Source organism: Diabrotica virgifera, chromosome 1 (genome assembly GCF_917563875.1).
Source record: "Diabrotica virgifera virgifera chromosome 1, PGI_DIABVI_V3a".
Classification (NCBI taxonomy): Eukaryota; Metazoa; Arthropoda; class Insecta; order Coleoptera; family Chrysomelidae; genus Diabrotica; species Diabrotica virgifera.
In genome coordinates, this window is record NC_065443.1 from 154728168 (window position 1) to 154741933 (window position 13766).

General features: G+C 32.5%; 1 protein-coding gene across 1 annotated transcript in view; it reads left to right on the forward strand.

The window, feature by feature from the left end:
• LOC114334398 (chitotriosidase-1) overlaps positions 1-13766 on the forward strand; it is a 63477-nt gene that overhangs the window by 2278 nt on the left and 47433 nt on the right. Inside the window, exon 2 of the mRNA XM_028284435.2 lies at positions 5307-5504. Within this exon, the coding sequence (XP_028140236.1) occupies positions 5307-5504 (198 nt within the window). The remainder of the gene's footprint in view (positions 1-5306; positions 5505-13766) is intronic.

Genomic DNA, 13766 nt, shown 5'->3' on the forward strand with positions numbered 1-13766 from the left:
CGATTCCAGGAAGTCATTTATTTCTTCCTCTGTGTCACTAGCTTCCATGGGATGTAGCTGGAATACATCAGTGAGGTGATTTTCAAATGCTTCGGCCTTTTCCCTATTATTTCTACACCAGTTTCCCTCTTGGTTCCGTATTGGTGGTATTTGTTGTTGGGGGTGTTTGATTTTTCTCGTGGCCTTCCAAAGTGAGTATTCACTATCTGCTTTTGCTGACAAGCCTGTAATGTATTCTTGTATTTTATTATTTTTGATGTTATGCAATTGTAGTTTAATTTCCTTGGTGATTTTATTTAATTTCGTCTTGTTCTCAGATGTTCTTTGTCCTCGCCACTCCTCCTTTATTTTTCTCTTTCTAGCAATAATTTCCTTTATTACAGTTGGGCAGTGCTCTTTAAGTTCTGTTTGGTAGCACTTAGGGGTAGCATACCAAGCAGCTTCTTGTATAAATTTCTGAAGATATTCTACTTCTGTGTAGATGTCACTTTCTGTTTTCAATGGGATGTTTATGTCAAGTAATTCATCTAGTTTAGTCTTGAAAATGCTCCAATCTGTTTTGTTACTGTATAGTGATGGTTGTTTAGTACTGTTTGTTATTTGTGCATACCATGTAGCGATTACGCTAGAGTGGTCAGAAGGTAGGTCGTAACAAGTTTCTACTTTTGTCAATTTAACATTAATTCCTTTAACAATATAAAAGTCGAGTATGGTTAGTATGATTAGAGTTAAAATCTCCTCCTGCTATAAATCTATTTCCTAATGTTCTAAAGAAATTTTAAGTGTTCCGTTTTATTATTGTGCTTTGGCGGACAGTATATAGCTGATACTGCTAGTGGCTTGTAGATAGTCGCATTCATGTTTTTCTATCTCGTAGTGCTTTAGTTTATTACTAACTATTATGGCAGTGCCTCCATGTGCTTTTTCGTTGAGATGTTGTGTGTGATAAGTTGTAAATCGTGGAATATTAATGTGGTTTTTGGATGTAAAATGAGTTTCTGTAAGCAGCATTATGTCAATTTTTTGTGTGTTAATAAATACTTTTAATTCTTCTACATGTTGACTTAAGCCATTGGCGTTCCATAATACTCGCTTCAATAACTGAGTCATTTCTGGTCGAGAATCATGGTTAGGAGGTTGAGCATAGTGCCCATTTGTTCCGTCAGTTTTTTAACATGTTTTTCAGTTCTGACATGTTTATGTGGTCATTAGCTTGATTTGGTATAATATGTTGCGTAGTAGCTTGGTTGGAGGCTTGCTGGTTAACTGCTTGCGTTGCTTGTTTTGTAATGGTATCACTGTTTTTGGGTTTATAGACCGCAGCATATAGTTATTTCTTCCAGATATTTCGTGCAAAACTACGTAACTAAATAGCGAGTAACTCCACTATACATTGATTATTATATTGTTGCAGTGGCGGATCCAGCAGGATCCAACATCGTCAAGAGGGGGGGTCGATTGGCTAAATTTCTATGAAAAATAAATGAATAAGAATGTTTTTATACTCTTTATATATAATATATATTTTATACATAGATTAATAAATAAAAAAAACGCAGAAAAACTAAATAGAGCTCAGAGAGGATTTCTTGTAAGAATGACGGGAGCATTTGGAACAACTGCAACACAGGCACTCACAGTTTTAACTGGAGTAATGCCAATGCATTTAGAAACACAAAAAAGAGCATGTAATTATTGGCTAAAAAAAGAAAAATATGAAAAAATAATACAAATAATAGGATTAGATATAAGAAATAAAAGAGAATTAAAAGAAATAATAAATAGAAAAAGACAAAATGAATGGGAAAATTCAACAAAATCTAGACGTTTATACAATTTTATACCAATATTAGAAAACATTCCAAATTATTTTAATCCAAAACAAGGTTTAATACACTTTTTAACAGGACATGGACCGTACCCAACATATTTGGAAATATTTAACTTAAAAGATGATGCATATTGTGAATGTGGAGAACTAGGTACACCAGAACATATAGTGTTACATTGTGAAAATACTATAGAAAATGAAGAACACAGAGAAATGAGAAGAAGATTAGAAAGAACTGAAATAAGAGATATATTACAAAATGAAGAATATTTTGAAATATTAAACAATCTCACACAAATAATATCTAAAAAACAACAAGAAATCTATAATAATAGAAGAAGACAACCAATAATCCAACCCTGATGAAGTTGAGTAAGATAAAGTTAAAATAAATAAAATAAAATATAAATTCAAAAATAGATATTTACAATTATAATAATAATAATTCAATATAAAATAAATAAATAAAAATAATAATTCAATACATAATTCATAAAAATAAAAAATAAAAACTACCAACTCTCTTCTGAAAATAGAGTCTTTATAACTTAGAAGGAAGTTGATAGTACCAAAAATATTTTAAATTGTTTATTTAAATGTGTTTGTTATACGTAATTAAGAGATTATGGCAAATTGTTATTGTAAAAATAGATTTAATAGTTGAGTAAAAAATGTAAAAATATAAAAAAAATATCTGTAATCCCATCAGGAAAAAACGACCTGGATTAGTCACTAGAGGCCAGGTCATATGTATAAATAATAAATAAAAAAAAATAAATAAATAAAAAAAACTCTTTATATATAACTTGGTTTGAGAGGGGGGCCGATCGCCCCCATCGCCACCCTGGATCCGCCACTGTACTGTTGTTATATCTAACGTTATATCTAATGCATAAATGTATGTTTTGGGTAAAGTTACTAGACATGGGCGTTTTTGGTTTTAAACGAAAACCGATATTTATCCGATTTCAAATTTCAAAATCGATTTCGAAATTCGTTTTTAGATATCCGATTTCAATAACGTATTTAAATCTCAAAATCCAAATAAGGCTAGTTTATACAACACGTACGTTAGTACCTGGTTACTTACGAAGTAAACTTAAAAAAATAACCATACACCTTAACTAAATATTAAAACAATAAAATAGGGAATGTTTAATTTACTTACTCACTCCTGCACATGTCGCCAATAAAGCCCAAATTTGCATTTAAAAATGGAAGTAAACGAAATTAATAACAACAAAATCGAGTGCATAATATACAACCAAAATATATAACATCCTTGTATCTAATATAGCCCGTAATAACATAGCAGTACCCAGTACCTAAGGAACTTGTGCGCATAAACAAACAAAAGGAATTACTACTAAAGCAAGAAAAATACAATACTTGGCGCAAATATATTATACACATAGATTTGGCCAGCTCCGAAAAATAGCGTAACGCGGAGCAGTTCGGGTCGGTGGTCTATCTATCTCTCTCTACGGGCGCTTAGCTTTCTCTCTCTAGCATATGATGGCTGCCGCCTCTGTGTCACTGTCGTTCCGTTACTCCCACCACTCGTACGTCAGACAAAGATAGCTAGACCACCGTACTTGATATTGACGTTACACCCCGATGCATTGAGTGGCATATCCCTAGCCAAGTCTATCCTCTTTACATGTCTCTGACTTGGCGTGTGTTGAGACGGGAAATATATGAACTACATAGTTCAAATCATATTAGAAGGTAAAGTACAGGGCAAAAAATCAATAGGAAGTCGGCTGAAATACCTGAGAAGATAGTTTGACCGATCATCTGCAGAAATTTTTCATGCGGCAGTTTCCAAAACTACAAGTACAATGTATATACAATTGCCATTTGTATCGCCAACCTTCGAAAGGAGACGGCGTAATAATAAGGATGATACAGATTGCATGTATATCCTTCTTCAACGTGAAATAGATTTCCGCCACACAGAGGAACCGAACCGATATCTTCGTATCGGTATTCAAATCAAATCCAAAACTCAAGTAGAAATTTGCTCCTTCTCATTCTGACCAAACGCAACACAGCGGAGTAAAAAGGATGGCGAGAATTTCTAGCTGAGTTTGGATATTACATTATAATCCGATAAAACTAATGACACGCTGCGACCTTGATGAAGTCGCTATTTTTTCCGCGCACACAAATTGAGGCGCAAAGTTGCAGAACTCACTGCACTTCTGCATACTTTCAATCTGATGGTTAAGCGTGTGATCCACACGCAAACTTTAAGTACGCGGGTTTAAAGATCGCGGACTTAAGCGCTGGTTTCCTCGAAAGCGGTGCCGACAACCTGCGATCGTAACACTGCGATGAATGACATCATAAAAAACTGTATCGTGCAAAATAATAGCGGTGGTTTCCAAGGATGCGTTGGAAGCCACCGCTTGCTGAGTTTGCACATTCCATTGCCGCAGTGAAGAACCTTGAATTTTTCACCGTAATCTGACGTAATTCATCGCAGTGCTACGGTCGCAGGTTGTCGGCACCGCTTTCGAGGAAACCAGCGCTTTACTCGGCTCGCCGTCGCGTCGGTGACACACGGCAAAATTAGACTTATAATAACTCATTGCGATGTTATAATAACTCATAATAACTCATTGCGATGTCGTCGAGAGAAGACGCTTTGTGCTATTTAGGAATTTTATCGTATTATATACTTAGTATCGTATCCTATCGTATTATATATATTTTTAATACTAATAAAAAAAGACGAAATCGAAAAGTGTGGGTAACAAACAAAATATCATAGATAAAATATCCTGATATTTTCATCAGGAGGATAAAACAGCCTATAAATAATTAGGTTTACTCAAAAACAAATAATCAAAAAAGCTTAAAATAGTGTTTTACGGTTTTCTCAAAACTTAAACTTATAAAATGTAACGTGTCTCCTTTCAACAATAAACGATTGAATTATTTCTAGGCAATTTGCTTAATTAGTGAAAATATACATAGGCGTAACCAGGGGGTGGTTTTGGGGGTTATAACCCCCCCCTTTTGTTAATAGCAATTAAACGCACCACATTTGGCCTTCCAGACCACCTCCATTGGATTCAGCGACCCAAAAAACCTATAGTACCACCATCAAATCGCGGCGACCTAAAAGTTCCCACGGTACCCCTTATGTTGCGACTAGACTAGATCCCCAATCGTAGTGTTTGCGTTTGTTGAAATCGGATTTTTTATCTTGAGAAATTGATACCTATCGTTTGGGGTTTGAAATTGGATTTTAGATTTGATTTGATATATCGGTTGCAGGCCTAATAGTTACAATACAAAACATGGCTTAATTTCCTTGTAGATTTCGATCATTCATGGCTCTTCTGATGTTCTGCTTTTATGATCTGCATGGCCTTCTGCTGCCTGTTTTTTTCTGTTTTCATTCGAGTTATTATTTTTTTATTATATCTTCATATTCTCAAAGTAAAGGACTAAGTTTTTATTATAGGTTCAGGAAAAAATATCGTATGCTATTTCTCGAGCTGGACAGTTTATAGACACGGAGGAGACGGAGCTGGATCTTTCGACGTACGTAACATAGACCCATCGTTATGTACCCATATCAATTTTGCTTTCATTGGTCTTAACACGGATGCCTCCATTCACATTTTAGATCCGTGGGAATCCAATGATGCCGGAGGTCCTGGTAAGTACAAACTATTTAAAAAGATACAGGGTGTAGTAATCACACTTATTAATCAAACAAAATACTATAAAATGAAAACATAATATAAATAAAAGGGAATATATTTTTCCAAGAAAGGGGTACACTGATACACTTCCATTTTTACTCATTTTTGACCCTCTTCTCGGGGGTGAAAATTATTTTATTAAAAATTAACCCGAATTTTATTAAATAAATCGATAAAGGGAAAAATACTAAGCAAAATTTATTATATCATGTTATTAAAATAAATCAATAATTTTTCGTGAAAAAATGCATGATTGGTTTTCATAAGTCAACGCAAAATAGTTATTTTTATAACTACTGCGAAAGTAATACGTAATACTTTCCGCACTTACCGTAAGTAATACTTTTTCGAGAGCGAGTGCGAGAAAGATACTTTCCGCATGAGTTAGGAACGATATATTTTCTACGCCCGTACGTTTGGATAAAAGCCACAACAAATAGAATTATATCAATTTTTATTTACGAGTAAATACAACATACAAGACGTAATACAATATTTTAAGTATCGATTCTTTAACGTCAGATAAAGGGCTACAACCATCTAAATCTACGTCGAGCGATCAGTTCAAATCCATATCATCTTTAGCCAATCCAACTACCAATTTAGTACAAGCTAATCTCAATACTCAGGACCAATTCAAGGATCAGCTTGCATCAGTGATAAATTTGCAAAATGCCACGAATTGCTCGTTTAAATTTTTTAATATTTATTACCAAGCAATAAGTAAAGACATTATTTTTTTTTTTTTGGCATGGGCTGTCGCCACTCAGCCAGTCACAAGTATATTTCAAAATCTACATACATTTCAAAAATATAAAACAAAACAAAAATAAGAAAGATAAGGAAACGTTACCGTAAAGGTGGTTGTTAATATTACAATTATTATATTCAGGAGTTAAGGTAGGAATAAGACAGGGTCACTTGCTTCTTCTCGTCTAGGGACCCTTCAAGACATTTCGTTTAGACATAACTAGACTAGGTCGCGGATAGGAGGTAAATACATATGGGATGGGATAAAACAAAGGTAAATAATCATTTGTGGATAATGCTTAAATGTTGATTTTACTTTTACAAATAAATTCCATTAAACAGTCATATATTGTTTTCCTATTTAGAGAAAGTAGGTAACATAAATTACTTATAAGGTGGAAATATATTATATTTTAATAAATTTTCAATTAGTTTATTAGTTTGTTGAGTATACTTTGAGCACTCAAAAAATATATGATTTAAGTCTCCCTCTTTTTGACAGTCTAAACATAGATTTGAAGATAAAATGTTAATTTTCGCCAAATGAAAAGGATAACAGGCGTGCCCAAATTTTATTCTAATAATGGAAGTAATATATCTGCGGGGAACGGAATAATTTTTAAACCAGTACTCAGTAGGCATTTTAGGTTGAATCATCGCGTATTGAGAGGAACTATGTTTGCTAGATTCGTTCCATGTACGTCTCCATTGTTGGTTAACTTCATTTTTAACAATTGCACGTATATCTGGATTAGAAGGTTTATGTCCGGTTAACGATCCATGTGTGATGGCTTTTTTTGCTAATAAATCAACATGTTCATTACAGGTGATACCTATGTGTGCTTTAACCCATAGAAAATGCACTTCTCTTCGTTTTTTATAGATTTCATAAAGTATTTTTTTTAATTTGGAAGATATAGTTTAAATTATGACTTGGAAATATTATTGTCTGAATAGCTGTCAGTACGGAAAGTGAGTCAGAAACAATTACTGTAGACTTATTTTCTGTATTCATAAAGTACAATAAAGCTTCATAAATTGCAATTGCTTCAGCGCTGAATATTGAGAAAGCATTATTTATTTTATACATTTTTTCTGTATTGTTTGATGGGACATAAAAGGCACATCCAGTGCCAAACGTTGACTTCGACGCATCTGTGTAGATAATTATAGACTCCGAAAAAACGTCCAAGATACTTCTTAAGATGTTATGACTGATAGCTGCATTTTCATGATAACTTGGCTTAATTACTTTTACCAAATGTAATAATGAAGGAAAATCTTCAAAGTCTAAGATTTCGTCTGGATTTGAAGTAACATCAAAGTTTGACATACTGCGAAAAGCTTCACAAAGTGGAGGTGAATTCTTGTGTTTCCAATATTTATTCGTTAGATCAGCTTCATTCAATTTGCTTATTTTTAAATGAAGGGAAGGATCTTTATGTTGTAATTTCATAATAAATTTTTTACTTAGATATTCTCTTCTATATTTCAGTGGCATCTCTAAAGCTTCGACATGTAACGCATTAATTGGAGTTGATTTCATAGCACCTAAACAAATCCTCAGAACTGTATTTTGTGTTACGTCGATTCTGCTTAGGGCCCGATCAGATGCAGAGCCATAGAGTACACAACCATAATCTATGATTGATCGTATATAAGCTTTGTAGAAAAGTAATGATGTTTCAACATCTGCTCCCCACCACGTTTTTGAAATTGCTTTTAAAAAATTTATTCCTTGATTACATTTGTTTAGCATAAACTCAATATGTGATTTCCATGTTAGTTTTCGGTCAAGTATCATCCCCAAATATTTGATAGAAGTTTGGAAACTATACTCATGATTGCTTAATTGTAATTTATCAATATTTGGTAAGTTGTGTCGTGTGAAAATGCAAACACTAGATTTGTTTGTGGAAATTTCAAATCCATTTTGTTGGAACCAATTGTTTGACAAGTTGTGCATTTTATCTAATGTTTGTATACAATTATCATATTTTTTTGAAAACGAGTATACAAGAAAATCGTCAGCATATTGTATAATCTTCAAAGTGCAGTTTTCAATTTGGCTATTACGTAGATCAGCAGTGTACAAATTAAACAACAAAGGGCTCAATACTGATCCTTGGGGCAGCCCCAAGTTATTGTATCGTGGACCTATCAGACTACTGTTATGTGCTCTGAGATATATCTTTCTACATGAGTAAAAATTATATATTGTTCCTGCTAGTTGGGCTGGTATTTGGAAATTTTTGACTAATTTTTCAACTAAAATATCTAGACAGACTCTATCATATGCACCCTCTATGTCCATACATATTGCAGGTAAATAATTGTTGTCTGTAAATGTGCTTTGTATATCTACCACTAATGTTGAAAGGGCGTCTAAAGTACTTCTTCCTTTTCTGTACCCAAATTGAAGGTTGAGAAGTAATTTCTTTTTTTCTAACCACCATTCCAATCTCTGTTTTATCATTCGTTCGACTGTTTTAAGAAGGCATGACATAAGAGATATAGGTCTATATGATTGTGCCACGTTGAGATTTTTACCTGGTTTCAGTATTGGTATTAAAATGACATCTTGAAATTGAGGAACTAAACTCCCATTTTTGACCATCTCATTGAATATTTCCAACAGCAAGAGTTTAGCTATTTTTGGAAGGTGTTGTATCATGGGATATTTATTATTATCCAAACCTGGACTTGTGCTATTCCGATTTTTAAGAGTATATTCTAATTCTGTAATGTTGAACGGTTCTAGCAAAAAATGGTTTTGTTCATTTGAAGCATAGCTGTAGCTTTTTAGTAATTGGACTGATGGAGGAGCAACTTGATCAAAAATTTCGTCGACTAATGTATCATTAAGACATGTTCGATTAGTAATTGGTTTTCTATTGATTTTTCTAGCTTGATTCCATAATGCTGAGGAAGGAGTGTTTTTGTTTAAGTTTGAGACAAAGTTTTTCCAACTTTCTTTAGCTATTTCCTTTAATTTTTTTTTACTTTTAGCCATGCTCTCTTGGCATTTTAAGTAATTTTCAAAGTTACGGTTTTGCTTATAATTTGAAAGTGCTTCTTTTCTTTCCTTGATAATGTTATCACAATTTGTATTCCACCACGGCGGAGAATTTCTGATTTTGTTTTTATAAGCTTTATATTGTGGAATTGATAGTTGAGCAGCATAATTTATACAATCAATTAAAAAATTATATTTGTCCGACGTATTTTCCATTTGGTAATAGTTATTGAAAAATTGCTCTGCTGAAATTTCGTACATGGACCAATTAGCCTTTCTTGTATTCCATTTACTTTTAGGAATAATTTCTTCAGGTAAATTAATGTCGGTAATTTCCATATAGATCATAAAATGATTCGATCCCAAGGTGTCTGTATGTACAGACCAATTAATTTTATTGACTAGATCAGCTGTAACGAAAGTAACATCAATAGCTGATTTATTTTGATCTGGTTTAGTTAAAATGGTAGGTTCTCCATTATTAATTACTGTAAAATTTAAGTCATCTGCAGTTTTAATAAGTTGTATTCCAGTTGCATCATTATAATTAGATCCCCAAATCGTATTATGCGCATTGAAATCTCCACCTATAACTACTGAACCAGTGACCTGTGAAAATATATTTGCCCAATCACATACTGCACTTTTACATTTAGGAGGTTTGTATATAGATAATATATTGACTTCAATATTTTTAAATTTTGTTTTGATGCCACAAACTTCAATATCAGAATTAAAGTTATAATTTAGTTTTAGTTCACTGAAGGTTACTGTGTTACGGATAAGAATCGCAACGCCACCAAACCGGTCTTCCTTCCTATCTCTTCTTATTAGGTTATAACCATTAAAACTGTAATGAGAATCTTTTTTAAACCATGTTTCGCTAATTAGTAAAATATCAATTTGTTTATTGTTTACGTATTGCATTAAACTGTTTTTGTTTGACATAATAGATCTAGCATTCCATTGACCAATTTTTAAAATATCTTGTACAGCCATTAGAAGCTATTATTGTTTACAGTATTTAAAACCTGTTCTAATTCATTAATTATAGTTTTATCGTCTAACGTTTTTATATCTTCAATTGAACGAATATGTTCCAAGAGGTTCATTATAAAATTTGTTATAGTTTTTGTCAACTGATTTTTATTTTCAACTTTGTTATAATTGGGTTTATGTGGATTAGCCGGTAAAGGCTGGGCAGGTCCAAATGTAAAGGGAAAGATAGGTTTATGAATAGGAGATTGTATGATAGGAGAGTTTGGTTTCCTTTTCTTTCCTACAGATGCATATGAATTATTGTTCAATTGAGAAGATATTAGAGGACGCGCTTTATTGGTCTGTGGGCCTAGCTGAGTGGAGACAGCATTTTTATTAATTTTTGGAAGCGAAGGAAATTCTTGTTCATTATTTTCAAGCAAAGAAAAGTAATTTTGACTCATAACACCAGAAAATGATTGTTCACACAAATGTTTTGCCTCTAAAAAAGTAGTCTTTTGTTCGATCATTATACTTTTAATCTTTTTTTGTTTTTCATAAAAGGGACACTTTTTTGATATTGTGACATGCTCGTTACTTTTACAATGTATACAATACATAGCTTTATCGCAAGTATGATCAGTAGTCTTAGTTTGCCCACATTGAATACAACATTCCTGGGAACTTTTACATTGCTTTGACACATGACCAAATTTCAAACATCGATAGCATTGAACGACCCTACCAATAAATTGTTCTACCGGAAAATAAACTCTATTAAATCCTATATAGTTGGGTAGAATATTACCCTCAAAGGTGACAACTATAGTTTTTTTATCTACGTATTCAATTGTTTCCTCTTTTTGGATTCTACGCTTTGTTCTATAAATATTTAAAACTTTGGAAGTAGATTCAATATTTTCCATGAGATAATTAATGTCAAATTGGGTGTCTACATCCCTTATAAGCCCTTTAACTTCCAACAAGTGATTTGGAATGTAAGCTCTTAAATTTTGAGCGTCTAATAATTTATTTTTGACAAGATTATTAGCTTCTAAACGTGACGACAGCAAAACTTTTATACGATTACGGCCAATGCTTTTTATCTCTTTAATATGTGTAAGTTTCAGGGTCTTAAATAGTAGGTGACCTATCGCCATAGGGTGCAATCTAGAAAGACCAGTTTCATTCCCAATTTTTTCAATATAAACCCAAATATTATCTAAATTGTACTTATCTGAGATCAAATTGAAATATTTAATATCCTTTTGTTTTTCTATCGGCAAAGTAGCACTAGGTTCAAAACTATTATTTTCCATTAAACTATCTTCACTATTCACTATGTCTTTCGTCTGAGAGGACGTCCCTAATGAACTTTGTTCCCCCATAATGGGGGAACCAATTTAATTTGTTTATTTAAAAATTCACTGGACTATAAAATTATATCTTTATCGAGTATTAAATTTTTAACGAGTTTTTAATAATTCAACAAAAATTGATGAATCCGGTTCTCTTTGTAAACAATAGCCTGCGATCGATTCGAAGGTACGAATAAGACTGTTAGACATTCTTGTTTTTTTGAAATGATTAAATTTGCATGCATTTTAAAAATTGCAACGCAAATACACAAATACATTCTGTGACAAGGTTGTCAAAACCAAATCTTCAATAAAATAAAATTGGTTTTCATGACGAAGATTCAAAACCATTGTTATTGTCAACTGATTTGACTTTTGAATATTATTTCAAAATAATTCTATTCAACTATATTCAATAATATAAATTTAAAATAAATTAGTAAATAACATCTAAATATATTAGTTTATTGCATATGTTATAGTCAAATCCCGAATTTCAGGCACTCCTAGGTTTGACTAGGCAATCCTCAGGTCTGACTGACGCGACGGTCTTAGTCAAAGCCCGAATTAAATTACAGTTTCGGCCTTTGACAGTTTGAAGTTGGTCAGGCAAAGGTCGAAATTAAATTTTATGAAATCGGGGTTTAACTAGTCAAACCCCGATCAGCTATTAAAATGTCGTAATTTGTTATGTTAGGTTTAATAAAACGCAATTTTTTGATTTTAATGTTTATTATTTTTATATTGTAATTAAAATAAAAAAAATAGTGTTTATTCTGACATGTTGAGGCATTATGTCATTTAGAGTTGCACAATACGTTAGACCTTTTACACTTTACATAATTTTGAAGAGCATTTCTTATTGCAATAGCATTTTAGAAAGCCTTGTCCTCCAAATTTAGAATCTTTTGTACTAATTTCTCTTAGAGACAGCTTAACGTCTGGAACATCTTCGAAATTAAGAAAATTCTCTTTGCATTCTCTTATATTTGATTTCTTGAAAAAAATGTGTTTTTCACTTAATTGTTTCATAGCATTAGACTGGGCATAAAGACCTTAAATTGCCTTTCCTTTATTTATTTTTATTTTTTTTTGTCTGTGCACAACGCATGCCTGTAACTTTTCTTTCGAAACGTTCAAAGTATGCACCAAGCGTGCTATCAGCGCACACATGTACCACCTGATTATAAATTATGAACGTATGTGCGTCAGAGCTCTCTTTTTGGCAAATACAACAAACTACATCTGAAGAATTATTTGACACTTACTATTTGACTATTATTTTTTCCTCTCCTAGTAACGACGGTCCAGGGGCTTCGTTAGTATTATGGCGATCCTTAGTGTTTTCTCCGATTGCAATATCTTCTTTCACAGTTGACGATGACATTCCTATTCCATCTGTTTGTGCTAAAATAAAATTCATACACTTAGTCAAACCAAATGACGTGTAAATAATAGTCAAACTCCGTTCGCTCAACTTAGACGTATTTTGACAGATTCAGAGTAGGAAACGTACAACACAAAATTTCCTACCTCACAATATTAACAGCTCAAATAAAGTTTCATTAAAAGAAGAAAAACTATTGGAAATATGGGAATATTTTGGGTATCATACAAGATAAAACAATTGACGGTCTATATAGAGTTGGTACGAAATACGGAACAATAAACACACTTTTTTTAAGAAATCAAATAAGAAAATGCAAAGAGAATTTTCTTAATTTCGAAGATATTCCAGACGTTAAGCTCTCTCTAAGAAAAATTAGTTTAAAAGATTCTAAATTTGGAGGACAAGGCTTTATAAAATGCTACTGCAATCGGAATAAGAAATGTTCTTCAAAATTATGTAAGTATAAAAACTTTTTTATTTTAATTACTAAAATATAAAAATAATAAACATTAAAGTTAAAAAATGACGTTTTATTAATCTAATCTAACAAATTACGACATTTTAATAGCTGATCGGGGTTTGACTAGTCAAACCCCGATTTCATAAAATTAAATTTCGACCTTTGCCTGACCAACTTAGTCTCTCCTAGGTTTGACTAGTTAAAGGCCGAAACTGTAATTTATTTCGGGCTTTGACTAAGACCGTCAGTCAGACTTGAGGAGTG